We start from the raw sequence: 16753 nt of genomic DNA, 5'->3' as shown, positions 1-16753 counted from the left end.
AAATCAAACAACGCATGAGATAACAAATAAAAGTGTCCCAGAGCAGAAGTTGTTTAAACACATGTTGGTTCCTGATGCAGCTCCCACGCCAGGATCACCACATTATGGTCTGTTATTGGTCTGTTATTGGTGTGTAGATGTGTAGTAACTCCAGTTAGACCACACACCTGGTAGAAACAGAAACAGGTGACAAGAAACAGCATCAGTCAGCTGCAGGCGCTGCAAGAAATCTAACACATTTGAATGGAAGAAGTTATGTTAAAACTAGGGCTGGGCGATATGAACCAAAAGTCATATCCCGATATATTTAGGCTGAAATCTATCGAGATACGATATAAATCCTGATATTTTTATTGCAAAATGAGTCAAATATGACATGTCACAAGTAGTTTTATTAAAACCGTTTATTTAAGTGAACATAAATACTGTATAACAAGAGGAGTAACTTTTTTTCCATTAAAACAAAGGTCCATAAAGTGCACATTTAAATGAAAATATCTTAAATAAACATAGCCTATGAAATAAAATAGGCCAATCTTTTCCTGAAATAAATATATTATATGAGAAAAGAATAACAAACATTATAAAAGAACTAAATAGGGTTGTCAAAAGTATTGATACTCAAAAAAGTATCGATACTAAAACGTTTTATCCGGATAGAATACTCATTTTCAAAAGTATTGAGTATCTGAAGCTTGTTATCATAGTTGCAGTTTCTTTTTGCACAACTGTTTTTTATTATTAATATTTAACCTGTGGTTCTGTTAATTTTTACATGTTGCATTTTTCTGTTAAATTTTGGGGTCTTTGTTTTTATCCTTGTATTGAAAATGGTATCGAGTATCGAATATTTTCCTGAGTATCGGTATCGAGTTGAAAATTTTAGTATCGTGACAACCCTAGAACTAAATATGACAAACCCTAGTAAGGGCAGCATTTATATATAAAGAAATGTAACTATTATTGATATATGCGAAATGGTCTAATTCCATATCACTTTTAAAAATATATCGACATATGTTTTATATCGATATATCGCCCAGCCCTAGTTAAAACTCATTTGTGCATTGTGATAGATTTACTGTTACAAATGTTAGTAATTAATTAAAGTTTTGATTTGAAGTTAGTTTAAAACACCTACCTGGAAGTTATTCTCACCTGAAGGAGCACTTTTAAACGTGTCTTCTTTTATTAAGAGTCAGCTGTCCTTATAAACCACAACAACAAGCCCTCAGTATAAATATTATGAGTGTAAACAGTCACAGCCTGCTGATAGATAGCAGAGAACAGGTTTATATTCTTAACACTCAAATGACCCCGTGTGTAAATATTGATGCTGTGCTCCATCCATAGAATATAGTTCAAACAATCATGTACATACAAGTCTCATGTGTGAGGTCAAAGGTCAATGCTGTTTATCCTCTGAACCCCACCAACCCTCTGAAACGTTTTTTTTTTTTTAAAGATCGTTAAAAATCAGGCGGCAACCTCAAGGTCTGAACCAGGAAGTGCCTTAAGCTGCATTCTACCGAAAATTCCAGCAGGGGGCGCTGAGTGTGGCTGCAAAAACATTTTATTCCATTCATTTAAATGCAAAATTTCAAAACTTCTCACTTGATTTATTGCCTCGTATTTTTTTTTTTACGACAACTCTACGGTCTCAATCGCTAGTAAAAAATCTTCTTCAAGACAATCTGATGTTAATAGTTCTAATAATGGCCCCATTTAGAAGAAAATAGAAGATAATGAATTGTATGATTTGGGGCGGGGCTACCTTTGATTGACAGGTCACTAACAAGGCGAGCCGTCATCAGGAGAGAAGCAGAACAATGCGTATCCACGGCAACGTGTCAATAAAGTTATCTACATCAGTATAATTGCCATCATCTTGCCACTGTACCATGCCTACAAACTTATTTTCTCTTTAACTTCTTAAGTGTCCTTGTTCTATTCTGTGTTTTTTTTCTATTGTTGTTTTTATTTATTCTACCTTATTATTTTATTCTATTGTAATTTATTGTACTTAAATACCGGACTGCTGTGACAACAAGAATTTCCCTTCTGGGATGAATAAAGTAATCTATCTATATATAAAAAAGGACGTTTAGCAGTTTGGTCTCATAACTTTGACCCTTTCACTGTATTTTAGCTTAATGACAGTTTATTTGAACGTTTTGTTCATTAAATGTCTTGTTCAGCGTTTGGTTGGACTAACAGACACTCCAAGGAGTCACTGCTCAGTTTTCTGAGGTCAGTAACGTACGGAGGGTTAAACCAAAAATAAAAAAGTGCAGGCAGAAAACTTAACAGTGATTTATTCTTTTAGTGAACACTCAAATCAGACTATTAAAGTTATTGTTACATGATTAGGGATAAACAGCAGTGGTGTGTTTGACATGCAGACAAAATCATTCAATGTACAGCAGTGAAGGATTGTAGTAAACTTTATTGTTTGTAAACTTGCCTACAATTATGGTGTGTGTGTGTGTGTGTGTGTGTGTGTGTGTGTGTGTTCTTGTACTTCCTACATAGTGAGGACCGGAACACGTTTTTAACCAACATAGTGAGGACATTTTTGCAAAGTGAGGACATTTCGGCCGGTCCTCACTTCTTTAAAGGCTTTTTTTTTAGATTTCAGACTTTGTTTTAAGGGTTAAAGGTTACATGATAATGATAATTAACTGAAACTGTATTGTGTGGTTACAAAACTAACGAAAATTATAGTGAAAATGTCCTTCGTTTTCGTCTTTGTCAACTTTTTTCATACATAATGAAGATGGATAAGAGAAAGGAAAAAAAGGAAAAAATAACTGTGACCTCTTTTAATCTCCCACCCAACAAATACCCCATTACAAAAAACTAAAACTAATAAAACTAAAGTAAAACTAGCAAACTCACTCTAAAAACTCATTAAAACTAACTGTATTTGAAAACAAAAATTCACAACAAAATTAAAACTAAAACTAATGAAAAATCCAAAACTATTATAACCTTGCAAGGGAATTTACTATAACAATGAGGGTCCTCACAAAGATAGAAGTACAAGAATGTGTGTGTGCGTGCACGTGCACGTGCACGTTTGTGACGTCATGCATGGTGTCATAGGTGGGGCTGCACCCACTTGTACGTTCCCTCATAGCGGAAGCCCGCCCTCTTCACCAGCTCATCCGCCTCGTTTGGACCACGACTTCAGACGTGACAAAGAAAAGAGAAAAATGAAATCAATAAAAAAAAGGGAAACTTTTGTTTTAGCCCCATAAAAGAGAGATATAACGTTACCTTCCGTATGTGTACGGGATGGGGAGAGTCTTTTCTCCCTCGATTTGGTGGAGGAGAGGAGTGAAGATCCTCCAGGCCTCCCGCAGCTCATCACTGGGACAGAAAGGAGATTTTTTTTTCTTTAAATAGATGTTATCCTCATTTTACCTTTTCTTATATTATATTTGCAACCATTTTCAACATTTAGAAACTTTAACTCACATGTGATCTATGCACTTTATTCCTATGATAAAACTAATTTGCACATGTATTCCAGGCTCTTTATGTATTTGCACTCAGCAGTTTTTAGTCTCCATGTGAAGTGATCTTACATATTTGACTTGATTTAAAATTCTTCAGTTTTTTTTCCTTTTGGGCTCAAAATGTTGATCCAGTAAGTCAAAATGAAAAAATAATTATCAGCTCATAAAGGTGAGGTTGTGCTGTAAAAACTGATACCAACACCACAACATGGTAAAGATTTTTTAAGTGGCAGAATGAAAAGAATTCAATAACTGACAAAATAGCCAAAGGGTTAAAAGCAAAAATAAAAAAATCCATCCATCCATCCATCCATCCATCCATCCATCCATTCTCCTCCACTTATCCGGGCCGGGTCGCGGGGGCAGCAGGCTAAGCAGGACATTCCAGGCGTCCCTCTCCCCAGCCACAACATCCAGCTCCTCCTGGGGGACCCCGAGGCGTTCCCAGGCCAGGAGAGAGATATAATCCCTCCACCGTGTTCTGGGTCTTCCCCGGGGCCTCCTACCAGTTGGACCTGGAACTCCTCTAACAGGAGGCGTCCGGGAGGATCCTTACCAGATGCCCAAACCACCTCAGCTGACTCCTTTCGATGCGAAGGAGCAGCGACTCTACTCACCCTATCTCTAAGGCTGAGCCCAGCCACACTTCTTTGGGTCACTACCCAAAGTTCATGACCATAGGTGAGGGTTGGAACGTATATGGAGCGGTAAATCGAGAGCTTTGCCTTCCGGCTCAGCTCCTTCTTCACCACGACGGTCCGGTACAACGCCCGCATCACTGCTGACGCCGCACCAAAAAACCCTAACCCGGATAGCTTGTAGCAACAAAGCAGCAATAAAACAGAAACATAAAAAATATAAATACTGAGACGATGAACTATAACAGCAAACGGTGCAACCAACCTGCGGACAAAATGCATCTGATTTCCACAGAAGACGTCCAGGATCAGCCTCTCATACGCATCTGGGAGTTTCACGTTCTAGAGGAAGAAGGTTAAAGATGTTAGAATACACGTTTCTATCAGGTTCAGTGATCTTAATTAATACGAGCAATATCTAGTCACACAAGGGACCACAATGACATTTAAATACATCACCTAAGAATTTAAGAAAATGGGATAGACATTTCATTATTTTCTAACATTTTAATATACTTTAAGTAAAAATAAAGTACATTTTTAAAAAACACAAATTCACCAATTTGAAGAGTATAATTTAGTAAGTATATAACAAAATAGTATTTTATAATATATTTTAAAACAAACTGAAAATGTATTATCCACATGGTTTGATTTAAATATAATTGTTTTCTAAGTGTATTAATAGTAATTTGAAAAGTTTTTAAAAATGTACTTTATTTCTAAGTTTCCATTAGAAAAAGGAACCAAATGGAGCTTAAAATTGTGATATTTATGTCAAAATCACTTTATTCTATGTGTCTCATTTAAAACGTCACCAAAAATAAACCATTAGGAATAACTAGATCCTGTTAAAACATTAAATTCTGCTCCTCAGCAACACTGTGAGGCCATGATTGATTCTGAAACTTTATTTTAATTATATTTTAGTTGCACTTTTAAGTCATTTTAAATAATAATAAATTATATTTAAGCATTATCAACACATTATGATTGATTTATATTTTTTTCTTATACAAGTATTGATAGATATTTAATAAGGGGATTGAAACTTTTTATACTTTAAGAAAAAACACAAATTCACCAATTTGAAGATTATAGTTTAGTAAGTATATAACAAAATAGTATTTTATAATATATTATAAAATATGCTGAAAATGTATTATCCACATGGCTTGATCGAATTAAAATTGTTTTCTAAGTGTATTAGCAGTAATTTGAAAAGTTTTTAAAAATGCACTTTATATAAGTTTACACTTAAATAGATTTGACTTTATAAAACAAAATTCTTGAAATAAGCAAAAGTTCTTAAGAAGTTAATCTAACGCGTTTGAAGTGCTGCCCTGAGTGGAGTGCTACCTTGTATCTGCTCCTGTAGGTGAGGTCCAGCTCCGTCTCCTCGGGGCTGAAGTAAACCCCGGGCCTCTTCGTCATCATCTTCAGGTAGATAGCTTCGTCCGGCTGCACGCGGACCACCAGCTCGTTCCTCTGACAGCGATCGCTGAAGATGTCTCCCGGCACGTCGGTGAACTGCAGACGAACTTCTGCTTTACGTTCATTCAGAGCTTTACCACAGCGGAGGATGAAAGGGACTCCTGGAGGAGAACATGAGGGGAGAACATCAATCATTCTGCCTCTTTTAGGGAGAACTGGAGGGTTGTGGGGAGTGGATGTTTAGGGGGAGATAGCAGGGCAACAAGAAATGCTACATAGAAGTGGTGACATCATCTGAAAGCTGTGAATCTTTTTATATTTATATATTATATATATTTCTTTTTATACAAAAATCACCAAATTTATCAATTAACCCTCCTGTGGTCCTGGGGTCTTTTTTTGACCCCAAATAATTTTAATCATACGATTAGAAAGGTTAACTTTCATAGACTTGCTTTAAATTTCCAGCATATGTGTCCCTCTGCATCCTTTATAGATAAAATAAATTTAATTCCCATGACATTAGACTGGTTTTAGGACATGTAGAAAAAAAATATTAACAACTATTTTTTTCACCTTTTATGGCAACTCATGACCAACAAATTGATATATAATTTTCATTTTTTTTTTCATTATTATTGGTCAATTTAAGTCAAATATACAAAATTAGGTCCTCATTTCAAGAGAAAAAAAAGTAATAAAACCTGGATATGTTTTTCAATAGTTAGAGTGAAATAATAATTTCTTGATGGGAATGTACAGAGTAGGTTATGTCAACTTTTAGTGAAACTTATGTCAAAAAAACATTGTTCATTTTTAGATGACAGCAAAATAAAAGTTTTTAAAAAATCACACCCATGGTCCTCAGGTCCTTACCAATAATAATGAAAAAAATATGGAACTTATATATCAATGTGTTGGTCTTGAGTTGCTGTAAAAGGTGAAAAAAAAGTTGGTAATAATTTTTTTCAACATGTCCTAAACAGTCTAATGTCATGGGGTCCTTTTTGCCCCTGAGGACCATGGGTGTATAGTCCAATGGGTGTATTAAGTAAAGCTATAAAGGTGCATAATGGTTCAGAACATTAATGTTTGGCTTTCTGAAATTCTGTGGCTACCCACAGACACATTTTCATTCAAATAAAATGAAATTGAGGCCACAACAGCCTCTGAGAGAAAAAACAGTCAGAAAGTTTTCCCTCACCGTCCCATCTTTCGTTCTGGACATAAAGTACCGCGGTGGCAAACGTTGGCGTGCAGGAGCCTGCTGGAACGGTGGGGTCGTCACGGTAACCCAGCTTACAGTGGCCCTCACCCTCGGGGTCCCCCACATACTGACCCAGCACCACGTCTGGACCAGCAACAGGAGCAACACACTTCAGCACCTTCACCTACAAACAACAACACCACCAACAACAACAACAACAACAGCAGGCTGCAATGACTGGAGACAGAAAACTGAACAAAAAGTTTCTGTTACACTTTATATTAGGAAACACATATTCAACATTTATTAGCTGCTTATTATCATGCAAATAAGTAACATATTGTCTCTTAATTAGTCATTATTAAGTAGTTATTAATGCCTTATTATACAACCAGTAAGACACTAACTAAGAGTTTTCCCTCAATAACCTCAGAATTATTGCTTATTAGTAGTACGTAAGGAAGTTGTTGTATATGAGTTATGATCTTAATATGCTTTATTTTGTACAGACTTTATAAATCTACAAAGTGGGTCACTTTGCGCCAATGTTAGTCTACCAGTGACCCACTGGCAGGGGTCTCAAACTCAAATTAACAGGGGGTCGCTGTGGGCAGTATCAAAATGACAAAAAAAAACAACAACAAATTACCTAAAAAAGACACAAAATTATTTAAAAAGACACAAACTTACCTAAAAAAGACACAAAATGACTAAAAATGACACAAAATGACTGAAAAAACACTAAATTACTTAAAAAATAAACAAAATGACCAAAAAAAGGCACAGAATCACAAAAAGACACAAAATTATTTAAAAAAAGACACAAAATGACCCAAAAAAGACACAAAATAACTACTTAATAATGACTAATTAAGAGCCAATATGTTAGATATATGCATGCTAATAAGCAACTAATTAAAGTTGAATATGTGTTCCCTTATATAAAGTGTTACCAAAGTTTCTTTCATTCCATTATTGTTGTTGTTACCTTCTCATCCCTCACGTCGTCTGGGTCGGTGGAAGCAGGTTTCTCCATGGCGACCAGACAGAGCATCTGGAGCAGATGGTTCTGCATCACGTCTCTACATGCACAAACAGGAAGTGGGATCAAGGGAAGTAAAGGTTCTCGTGCAGGGGTCTCAAACTCCAATTACCTGGGGGCCACTTGAAGCAGTATCAAAATGACCAAAACAGACGCATAATTACAAAAAAAAAGACACAAAATGACACAAAAAAGACACAAAATGAGAGAAAAAAACCTGAATTACTTAAAAAAAGACACAAAATGACCAGAAAGACGCAAAGTATTTAAAAAATACACAAAATGATAAAAAAAGACACGAAATGACCCAAAAAAGACACAAAATTACCAAAAAAAAGAGACACAAAATTACAAAAAAAGACAAAATTACTAAAATAAGACACAAAATGACCAAAAAAAGGACAAAATTATTTAAAAAAAGACACAAAACTACCAAAAAAAGTAATTAAAGGGACCTTCCACACACAACTCGGTAAAGTGTCATTCATATAAAACTCACATTAAACTTTCTGTAGGACTTGTATTCAGTGTTTGTACTTTTATCTCGACGTGTTGTTTCTCACCGAATGATCCCGAAGTCGTCGAAGTATCCTCCGCGGCCCTGAGTGCCGAAAGGCTCCTTGAAGGTGAGAACCACACAGGCCACGCTGTTCCTGTTCCAGATGGGCCCAAAGATACGATTTCCAAACCTGGAAATGAGAGTCGAACATTTGTAAAACCAGAAGTGGAATGTTACTTAGTACATTTGAGGTACCTGTACTTTACTTGAGTATTCATGCCACTAAACACTGTAAAATTAAGTGCACATGGAAAGGAAAATTACTTTTATAACAAATATTTACCATAAAATTCAAATAAATTCATATTCAAATTCACTTCAAATTCACTTCAAATTCACTTCAAATTCAAGTAAAAATAACTTTATTTATCCCAAGGGTAAGTCCAGTGAGTGTGTTATCTCTGTTAGAATTTAATTCTTTAGAAGTTAATTTTACATCTTTTTTGGGATAATTTTACATCTTTTTTGGGATAATTTTACATATTTTTTGGGGTAATTTTTCATCTTTTTTGGGGGTAATCTTTAAAAAAAAGGGGTTACCTGAGCACCATGAGGTTCTGGACCATCTCTTTGCCCAGGTAGTGGTCTATGCGGTAGATCTGCTCCTCTGAGAACAGGGAGGACAGGTGGGCCGACAGCTCCTGGGAGCTCTGCAGGTCTCGGCCGAACGGCTTCTCAACAATCACTCTGCTCCAGCCTCTGTTCACACACAGCTCGTTAGAATAATGTCATGAAACAACAAGAGAAACAGTTGAATATTTTAACCCTCGGGAGTCCATGAAAGCCCTGGAGCAGGACTTCTTCACAACGTAAAAACAAAGCAGCATGGAGTTCTGCTGTCAGCTAAACTCCACAGTTTTGGCTTTTCTAGAAGTTTTTCATGTCTAATTTAGTGCATCAACTCTTTTTCAGCAAAGGTTAAAATCACCATGACCAAGTCTAGAAACATGATTTTACTTTTTTTCCAGAGATTTTTCAGATTTTGCAGTGTGTGTTTCAACATTTTTAATGCAATCTTTTTTGTTTACTGTTTTTTTGTGTGTGTGGTTTTGGGCTATTTTTTGTGTGTTTTTGTTTGTTTTTATCTGTGTTTTTTGTGTTTTTTTTTGTGTGTGTTCTGTGTGTTTTTATGTTTTTATGGTAATTGTTTTGTGTGTTTTTTGTAAAAAAAAAAAAAAAAATTGTTTTTTGTATGTTTTTTATTTGTGTTTTTTTTGTGTTTCAAATTTGTTGATCCAGTTAGTCAAAATGACAAAATAATAACCAGGTTGAGCTGAAAAAGATGATACCAGCATGGCATGGTGATCATTATGTAAGTTGCATATACAGGCAGAATGAAAAAAAGAGTCAAAAAACAACATAATAGGGTTAATGCATATGAAGTTGACAAATCTGAACCAAAATTTTCTGGACTTCAGAGGTTTAACAGACACTGACCTGCTGCTCTGGCAGTGCTGGCTGATGTTCCTGCTGACGTCTCTGTAGACGGTGGGCGGCAGCGCCAGGTAGAAGAGCCTGTTGGCGTCGGCTCCTCCAGGTAGAGACGACAGGTGAGCGCTGAGCTGAGAGAAAGAGCTGTCGTCATCATACCTGCCGCTCAGGTACGAGTTCCTACTGAAGAACGCTGAGAGACTGTCAGCGCTCTCTTCAGTCACCTGCAGGAAATGCAAGAAAACACTTAACACACTGCAAAACCAACTGACAAAAAATAAGAAATAAATAACTAGAATTATGCTCGAAATAAGTAAAATTATCTGCCAGTGCAGCAAGTAAATGTTTCTTTGTAAGAATTCTCTAAATATGTTTTTTTTTTTAAATAGGCACTGGATAAACCAATGATGTCTTGAAATAAATCTAAAAATACTTATTTTGAGCAATTGTGGCTTGAATAGCCCGACTGTAGTAACATTAAAACTTACTTGAAACGAGCACGTTTTGTGGTAGAAAATGCTTTTGAAATATCATTCAAACATGCAACTAAAACTCTCAACTGGAGCCAATATTCTGGGTGAAAACTCACCATATTCAATAGTTGAATAGCTTGAAAGGCATGAAAAAGCTCACAATGTCAATCCTAAAAAGAAGTCTTTAGACAAGAAGATAATAAATAAGCACATAATAATAATACTAATAATTACATAACCACATAAAGCTATGGTCAGTAGGTAAATTATACTCAAAACAATATAATTAAAAGACTATTGCTACATGGCAAGATTAATTATCGAGCACTTCTAAATCTAAAGTTTTTTTTATCTTGGTAAGAAACTAATAATCATCAGGTCACTCTGCTCGGGCCAGTTCATCGCTGCTTGCAGCTTTAATTTATCTTGTTTTAAGAGTTAATTTCTTATTCTAAGTGTTCAACATGCTTATTTCTAGATTTAATAATGTTAATTTCAAGTGCTGTTTTGTGTGAATTATTCACATTTTTAGAGATTTATAATCTTTCAAATGCACAAAAACTGTACATGTAAACAGACAAATGTATTGTTTTATTTTTTACATTATACATTACCCAATATTTTTTACAACTTAGAACTGTTCTTACATAGTATTTGGAAAGATAATGACAATTTTATAGGCCCTGTGGATCCCTGGCAGCTGCACACTACAATAAACACAATAATCAGACTTAAAGCTGAGTTTGTGCTGAAGAAATAACACCATGCATGTGACATGAGGACAGTTTAAAAGCTTAAAAGCTGCAAAAAATAAATGCACAGAAAGTCTGCTAAACCCACTTAAGTCAATATTGACTTCAGAGGGTTAATTTAAGAAATCTTGTCAAGTTAAATTATCTGTTCATGCAGCAAGATCATTTCCCTCAGATTTAGTGTTTTTAACTTGTTTTTAGACAACATTTTTTTGCAGTGGGGCTTTTCATGCAACAGGATCAAAAACCATAGAACTATTTTCAAAGACATTGACGGACAAAATGTGACTCACAGTCCTTAGTTTACTCTGCAAGTGACCTGCTTCTGTTTGTTTTTATATGATGTCAAGCATCCCACTGTTTGTAATAAAAACACTGTGAGACCCCAGCTTCAGATTTACCTTCATATGAGGCAGACACGCCGTCCTGATGTCCTCCACGGTCAGCTTGGAGCGAGCAAAACCCACAAAGTAGGTGTCATCAGGGAGCAGGCCATCTCTGAACAACCACCTGGAGAAGGGAAGGACGGTCCAAAGCTGTGATGCACAACACTAACATATGATGGGCTTACAACAAAAGATGTCCCCAGTCCTAGACTAAAAGCTGAAAGTCTTTAGTAAATCCAGGAGTTTTACTGGAGTCACGGCGCTCCGTCATCTCCATGGTTCAGTTTAAGGTAGTAATCTGCTCTGTTTCATATCAGTCTTTTCCTAGTCTTGGGTTTGTCACAGTGACGTAACACAACATACGTTTTATTCATAATGATTTTGGTTATAGACAAAAATAGAAGATGTAAAAAAAAATGGATGTAAAAATGACTAAAAAAGACACAAAATGACCAAAAATAGATGTAAAATGATCAAAAATACAGTCATGGAAAAAAGTATTAAACCAATCTGCACTGTTTCACAAAATGACCGAAAATAGATGTAAAAATGACTTTAAAAAGAAGTCACAAAAAATGACCAAAAACAGATGTAAAATGATCAAAAAAGTCACAAAATGACCAAAAATAGATGTAAAATGATCAAAAAAGACACAAAATGACTAACGAAAAGACAAAATGACCCAAAAAAGACACACAATTATTAAAGAAAGACAGAAATTACCAAAAAAAGACACAGAAATTACCAAAAGAAGACACAAAATTACCAAAAATAGATGTAAAATTATCAAAAAAGACACAAAATGACTAATGAAATGACACAAAATGACCCAAAAAAGACACACAATTACCAAAAAAAGACACAGAAATTACCAAAAAAAGACACAAAATGACCATAAAAAGTAAATAAAGGGACCATCTACACAAAACACGGTAACGTGCCATTCATATAAAACTCACATTAAACTTTCATATCAAGGTGGGGGCCACAAAATATCGTCACGAGGGCCACAATTGGCCCACGGGCCGCGAGTTTGAAACCCATGATCTAATCACTTGTCTTTAGATGTGACAAGTGACAAAAGAACTTTTATTCTTCTATCGGTGACTCACCATAAAGTTGGATATATCTTCTTCTTGGCGAGATCCCCCTGTGCAAGGAGATAAAAAATAAATAAAAAAGAGATGTGATCATGAGCTTCTACTGATAATCAATCATGAGTCCAAAGAGTAGGTCAACTTTAAACACATGCTGGTGTAGACTGGGTGTTTGAGTCTGTTGAGTCATGGGGAACTTTGAACACACCCTCTTTACACAAACTTAAGTGAAATCCAAATAGATCACCAGTTTTCAACTATGAGGGGAAAACAAACAGATAAAAACTTGATTCTGCAACCAGAGCCGGGCTGATGGCCAAAAACAGTCCGACAAAAATGTTTTTGCTCTGAAATTATCCCCTTCTTTCACAGCTGGACAAAGGGAAAAGTAGATGCAGCACATTTCATCCATGGTGCTAATTCCCCAGCTTTCATTCCCTGATTACCACACTGTAACAATATATTCCACAGTGGGTTGTTCTCTTTGTGTCACTCTGCTGGACAACAATCACTTTCTGTAGTTTAATGCAGGTGGATGATATGAATTCAGCAAACAAGACAATTAAACATAATTTATAAATAGTTTATTAATGTTTAATCATCATTTATAAACCATATATAGGCCATTTAGAATGGTAAATACATATTGTATTAATGTTTAACAAACTAAATAATTTATAAATGGCAAGTAGATGGTATATCAATGTAAGTTTATAGTTACTTTACTATAACAAACAATTAAATTAGGTAACCCTTTACAATAACCATCATTTATAAATGGTAAACAGATAGTTTATTAAAGTTTAATCATTATTTATAAACCGTATGTAGGCCATTTAGAATGATAAATACATAATTTATTAATGTTTAACTGACTAAACAATTTATAAATGGCAAAAAGATGGTATATTAATGTAAGTTTATAGTTACTTTACCATTAACAAACAATTAAATTACAATTAATAGTGTATAAATAGTTTTAGTTGCACTCTTTATAACATTTTTAACACCATAGTGTGTATATGATTTAGAAATTATTCATATACCTTTAAGAAATTGGTTGAAACCATTTAAAGATTAAATATGTATAGCACTTTGAAAATGGTTAATAAATGGTCTATAAACCATTTATAAACATCACTTAGTTGGTTATTGTTAGTGTTACCAACAAGTTGTAGACTTTTAAAGACTTCAGACACATTTCTACAGATCTTTGTTTAATTGTGTTACTGCACAAAATACATTTTTGAGTTTTTCCCACTTCTAGCCATGACTGTGCTCATTCCATAGAGGTCAAACTCTGATTTCACAACAACACACACTTTATGGCTTGTAGCTGCTGCTGTAGTTAACCAATTACAACTCGCATTAAACTGAGGAATGCTTGTGGCGCTTTTTATTCTAGGTCTTAGTACAAAAAGGATTGAATCCAGGTATCAATACAGCTTGGAACAGAGTTAAAAAGGTGTTTAAAAGGTGTCAAGTTCCAGCTGTATAAAGGTTCAAAGGTGAGTCAGGGAGCTCACCTTTGTTTACATTTTGCAGAATATTTCTTATTCAACTTTCTGTAGTTTGATGCAGGTGGATGAACTGAAATCAGCAAACAAGACAATTTGTAGACTTTTAAAGACTTCAGACACATTTCTACAGATCTTTGCTTTATTGTGTTACTGCACAAAATACATTTTTGAGTTGTTCCCACTTCTAGCCATGATTATGCTGATTCCATAGATTTCAAAACACCACAGAGCCAGTTACACCTCGCATTAAATTGAGGAATGCTTTTGGCGATTGGATGCAGAAAAAAGCCACATAAACAGTAGTTTTTTAATCTAGGTCTTGGTACAAAAAGGATTGAATCCAGGTATAAATACTGCTTGAAACAGAGTTGGTAACACTTTATAGGGAACACATATTCAACATTAATTAGCTGCTTATTAGCATGCTAATAAGTAACATATTGTCTCTTAATTAGTCATTATTAAGTAGTTATTAATGCCTTATTCTGCATGGCCTTATTATACAACCAGTAAGACATTAACTAAGAGTTTTCCCTCAATAACTATATAAAGGTTCAAAACGAGTCAGGGAACTCCCCTTTGTTTACATTTTGCAGAATATTTTTTTTCAACTTTTTGTAGTTTAATGCAGAACTGAAACTGAACTTTGACAGATTTCACACACATTTCTACAGATCTTTGCTTAATTGTGTTGCAGGGAAATTGCAAAAGCTTTTATTTAGAATAGAGGAAACAGTGGTTATTCAAGTCATTTTGTAAAGGTTTTGTACTCACAGAGGCTCCCAGGATGATGAAGACGTGTGTGTTGGACTTGGAGGACTCTTCCTCTCCGTAGAGTTCCCTCCTCAGCTGGCCGAACACCTCGGAGCGACTCAGAGCCTCCGAGCTCATCTTCAGCTCCAGCTGCTCCAGTCTGTCCTGGACTGTGGCCTCTCTCATTCACCTCTATGGTACTGTCACACTCACAGCATGGGGAAATTTCAATTGTCATCCTTGCCTTGCAAAAAAACTTCAGTGAGTTAATGCTGCCACCTGTTGTTGCAAAGACAAACTGCCTTAACCTTTTGGAGTTTGGGGCTATTTTGTGAGTTTTGGACTCCTTTTCATTCTGCCTGTATATAAACCACTTAAAAATCTTTTTTTCAGCACAACCTCACCTATATGACCTGATTATTATTTTCATTTTGACTTACTGGATCAACATTTTGAAAACACAAAACAAACAAAAAAATACAAAAAAAAAAACAGGATTACAAAAAACATGAACAAAAAAACACGCACAAAAACATTAAACATATTTTACAAAAAAAACACATAAAAAAACCACAAAGAAATTACAAAAACAGTAAACACAAAAGATTGCATTAAAAATGTTGAATGCACACTGCAAAAAATACAAAAAACACACACAGAACACATCAAAACACACAAAAACACACCAAAAAAACACAAAAACTTGCACAAAAACACACCAAAAACATTAAACATTTTTAACAAAAAAACACACAAAAATACACACAGAAAAAACACAGAAAAACACAAACAAAGAAACTACAAAAAACACAAAAACAGTAAACACAAAAGATTGCATTAAAAATGTTGAATGCACACTGCAAAAAATACAAAAAACACACACAGAACACATCAAACCACACAAAAAACACACCAAAAAAATTAAACTTTTTTTTTTTTTACAAAAAACACACAAAAAAACACACAAAGAAATTACAAAGAACAGAGATAAAAACACAGAAATTACAAAACACACACAGAAAAAACAGTAAACACAAAAGATTGCATTAAAAATGTTGAATGCACACTACAAAATTATAAAAATCTGCAAAAAAAGGAAAATCGTGTTACTACACTTGGTGGCGGTGGGGTTTAAAAAAAAAAAAAAATCTTTGCTGAAAAAGGGTCGATGCATTAACCCCCTGTAGTCCACGAAAGCACCGGAGCATGACTTCTTCATGACGTCAAAAAAAGACACAAAAAGACAGAAAAAAAAAAAAAAAGACACAAAATGACTAGAAAAAAAAGACACAAAATGACCAAAAAAGAGACGCAACAGACAGAAAATGACAAAAAAAGACAAAATGACAAAAAAGACAACTAAAAAAAAAGACACAACAGACACAAAATGACCAAAAAATGACACGAAAAAGACAAAATGACAAAAAAAGACACAACAGACACAAAATGACCAAAAAATGACACAAAAAAAGACAAAATGACAAAAAAAGACACAAAATGACCAAAAAAAGACGCAACAGACAGAAAATGACAAAAAACGACACAAAAAAAAGACAAAAAAAGGACACAAAAAGATATGAAAAGGATAAAATGGAATGGAAATGGATAAAATAGTCTAGCAAGACTCCATAGAGTTAAATTGGACATGAAAACTTCTGGAAAAGCCAAAACTCCATGCTGCTCAACGTGTTTTTACGTTGTGACGTCATAAAGGAGTCGTGCTCCGGTGCTTTCATTGACTCCTGAGGGTTAAAGTGCCTCTGCAGGCTTTGTAACGTATTCTCGTCTACATTCCTGCAGACTGAGACGACTCGATGTGTAAAATCAAATCAGGTTTGTCAACCTGGAAGGAATCCTGTTCATTCATTCATTGAAACTCACATTTCTGGTCTATTCAGAGACTGAAAAATAAACAATCAGGAGGAATGTTTCCTGCTCCT

At 34.9% G+C, this 16753-nt stretch overlaps 1 protein-coding gene across 1 annotated transcript; it reads right to left on the bottom strand.

The window, feature by feature from the left end:
- Positions 1-2303: 2303 nt before the first annotated feature.
- On the bottom strand, positions 2304-15029 carry LOC131971447 (glucose-6-phosphate 1-dehydrogenase-like). The gene is made up of 12 exons (XM_059332903.1): positions 14835-15029; positions 12556-12593; positions 11459-11567; positions 9839-10056; positions 8942-9100; positions 8406-8531; positions 7789-7882; positions 6798-6984; positions 5519-5754; positions 4425-4501; positions 3280-3372; positions 2304-3187 (listed from the first exon to the last, which is right to left on the bottom strand). Exons 1-12 carry the CDS (start codon positions 14997-14999, stop codon positions 3100-3102), a joined length of 1590 nt encoding a protein of 529 aa, XP_059188886.1. The 5' UTR covers positions 15000-15029; the 3' UTR covers positions 2304-3099.
- Positions 15030-16753: the final 1724 nt, after the last annotated feature.

Source organism: Centropristis striata, chromosome 5, assembly GCF_030273125.1.
Source record: "Centropristis striata isolate RG_2023a ecotype Rhode Island chromosome 5, C.striata_1.0, whole genome shotgun sequence".
NCBI lineage: Eukaryota > Metazoa > Chordata > Actinopteri > Perciformes > Serranidae > Centropristis > Centropristis striata.
The sequence above is the reverse complement of the archived record's forward strand: the minus strand, read 5'-3'. Positions and strand labels throughout refer to the sequence as shown.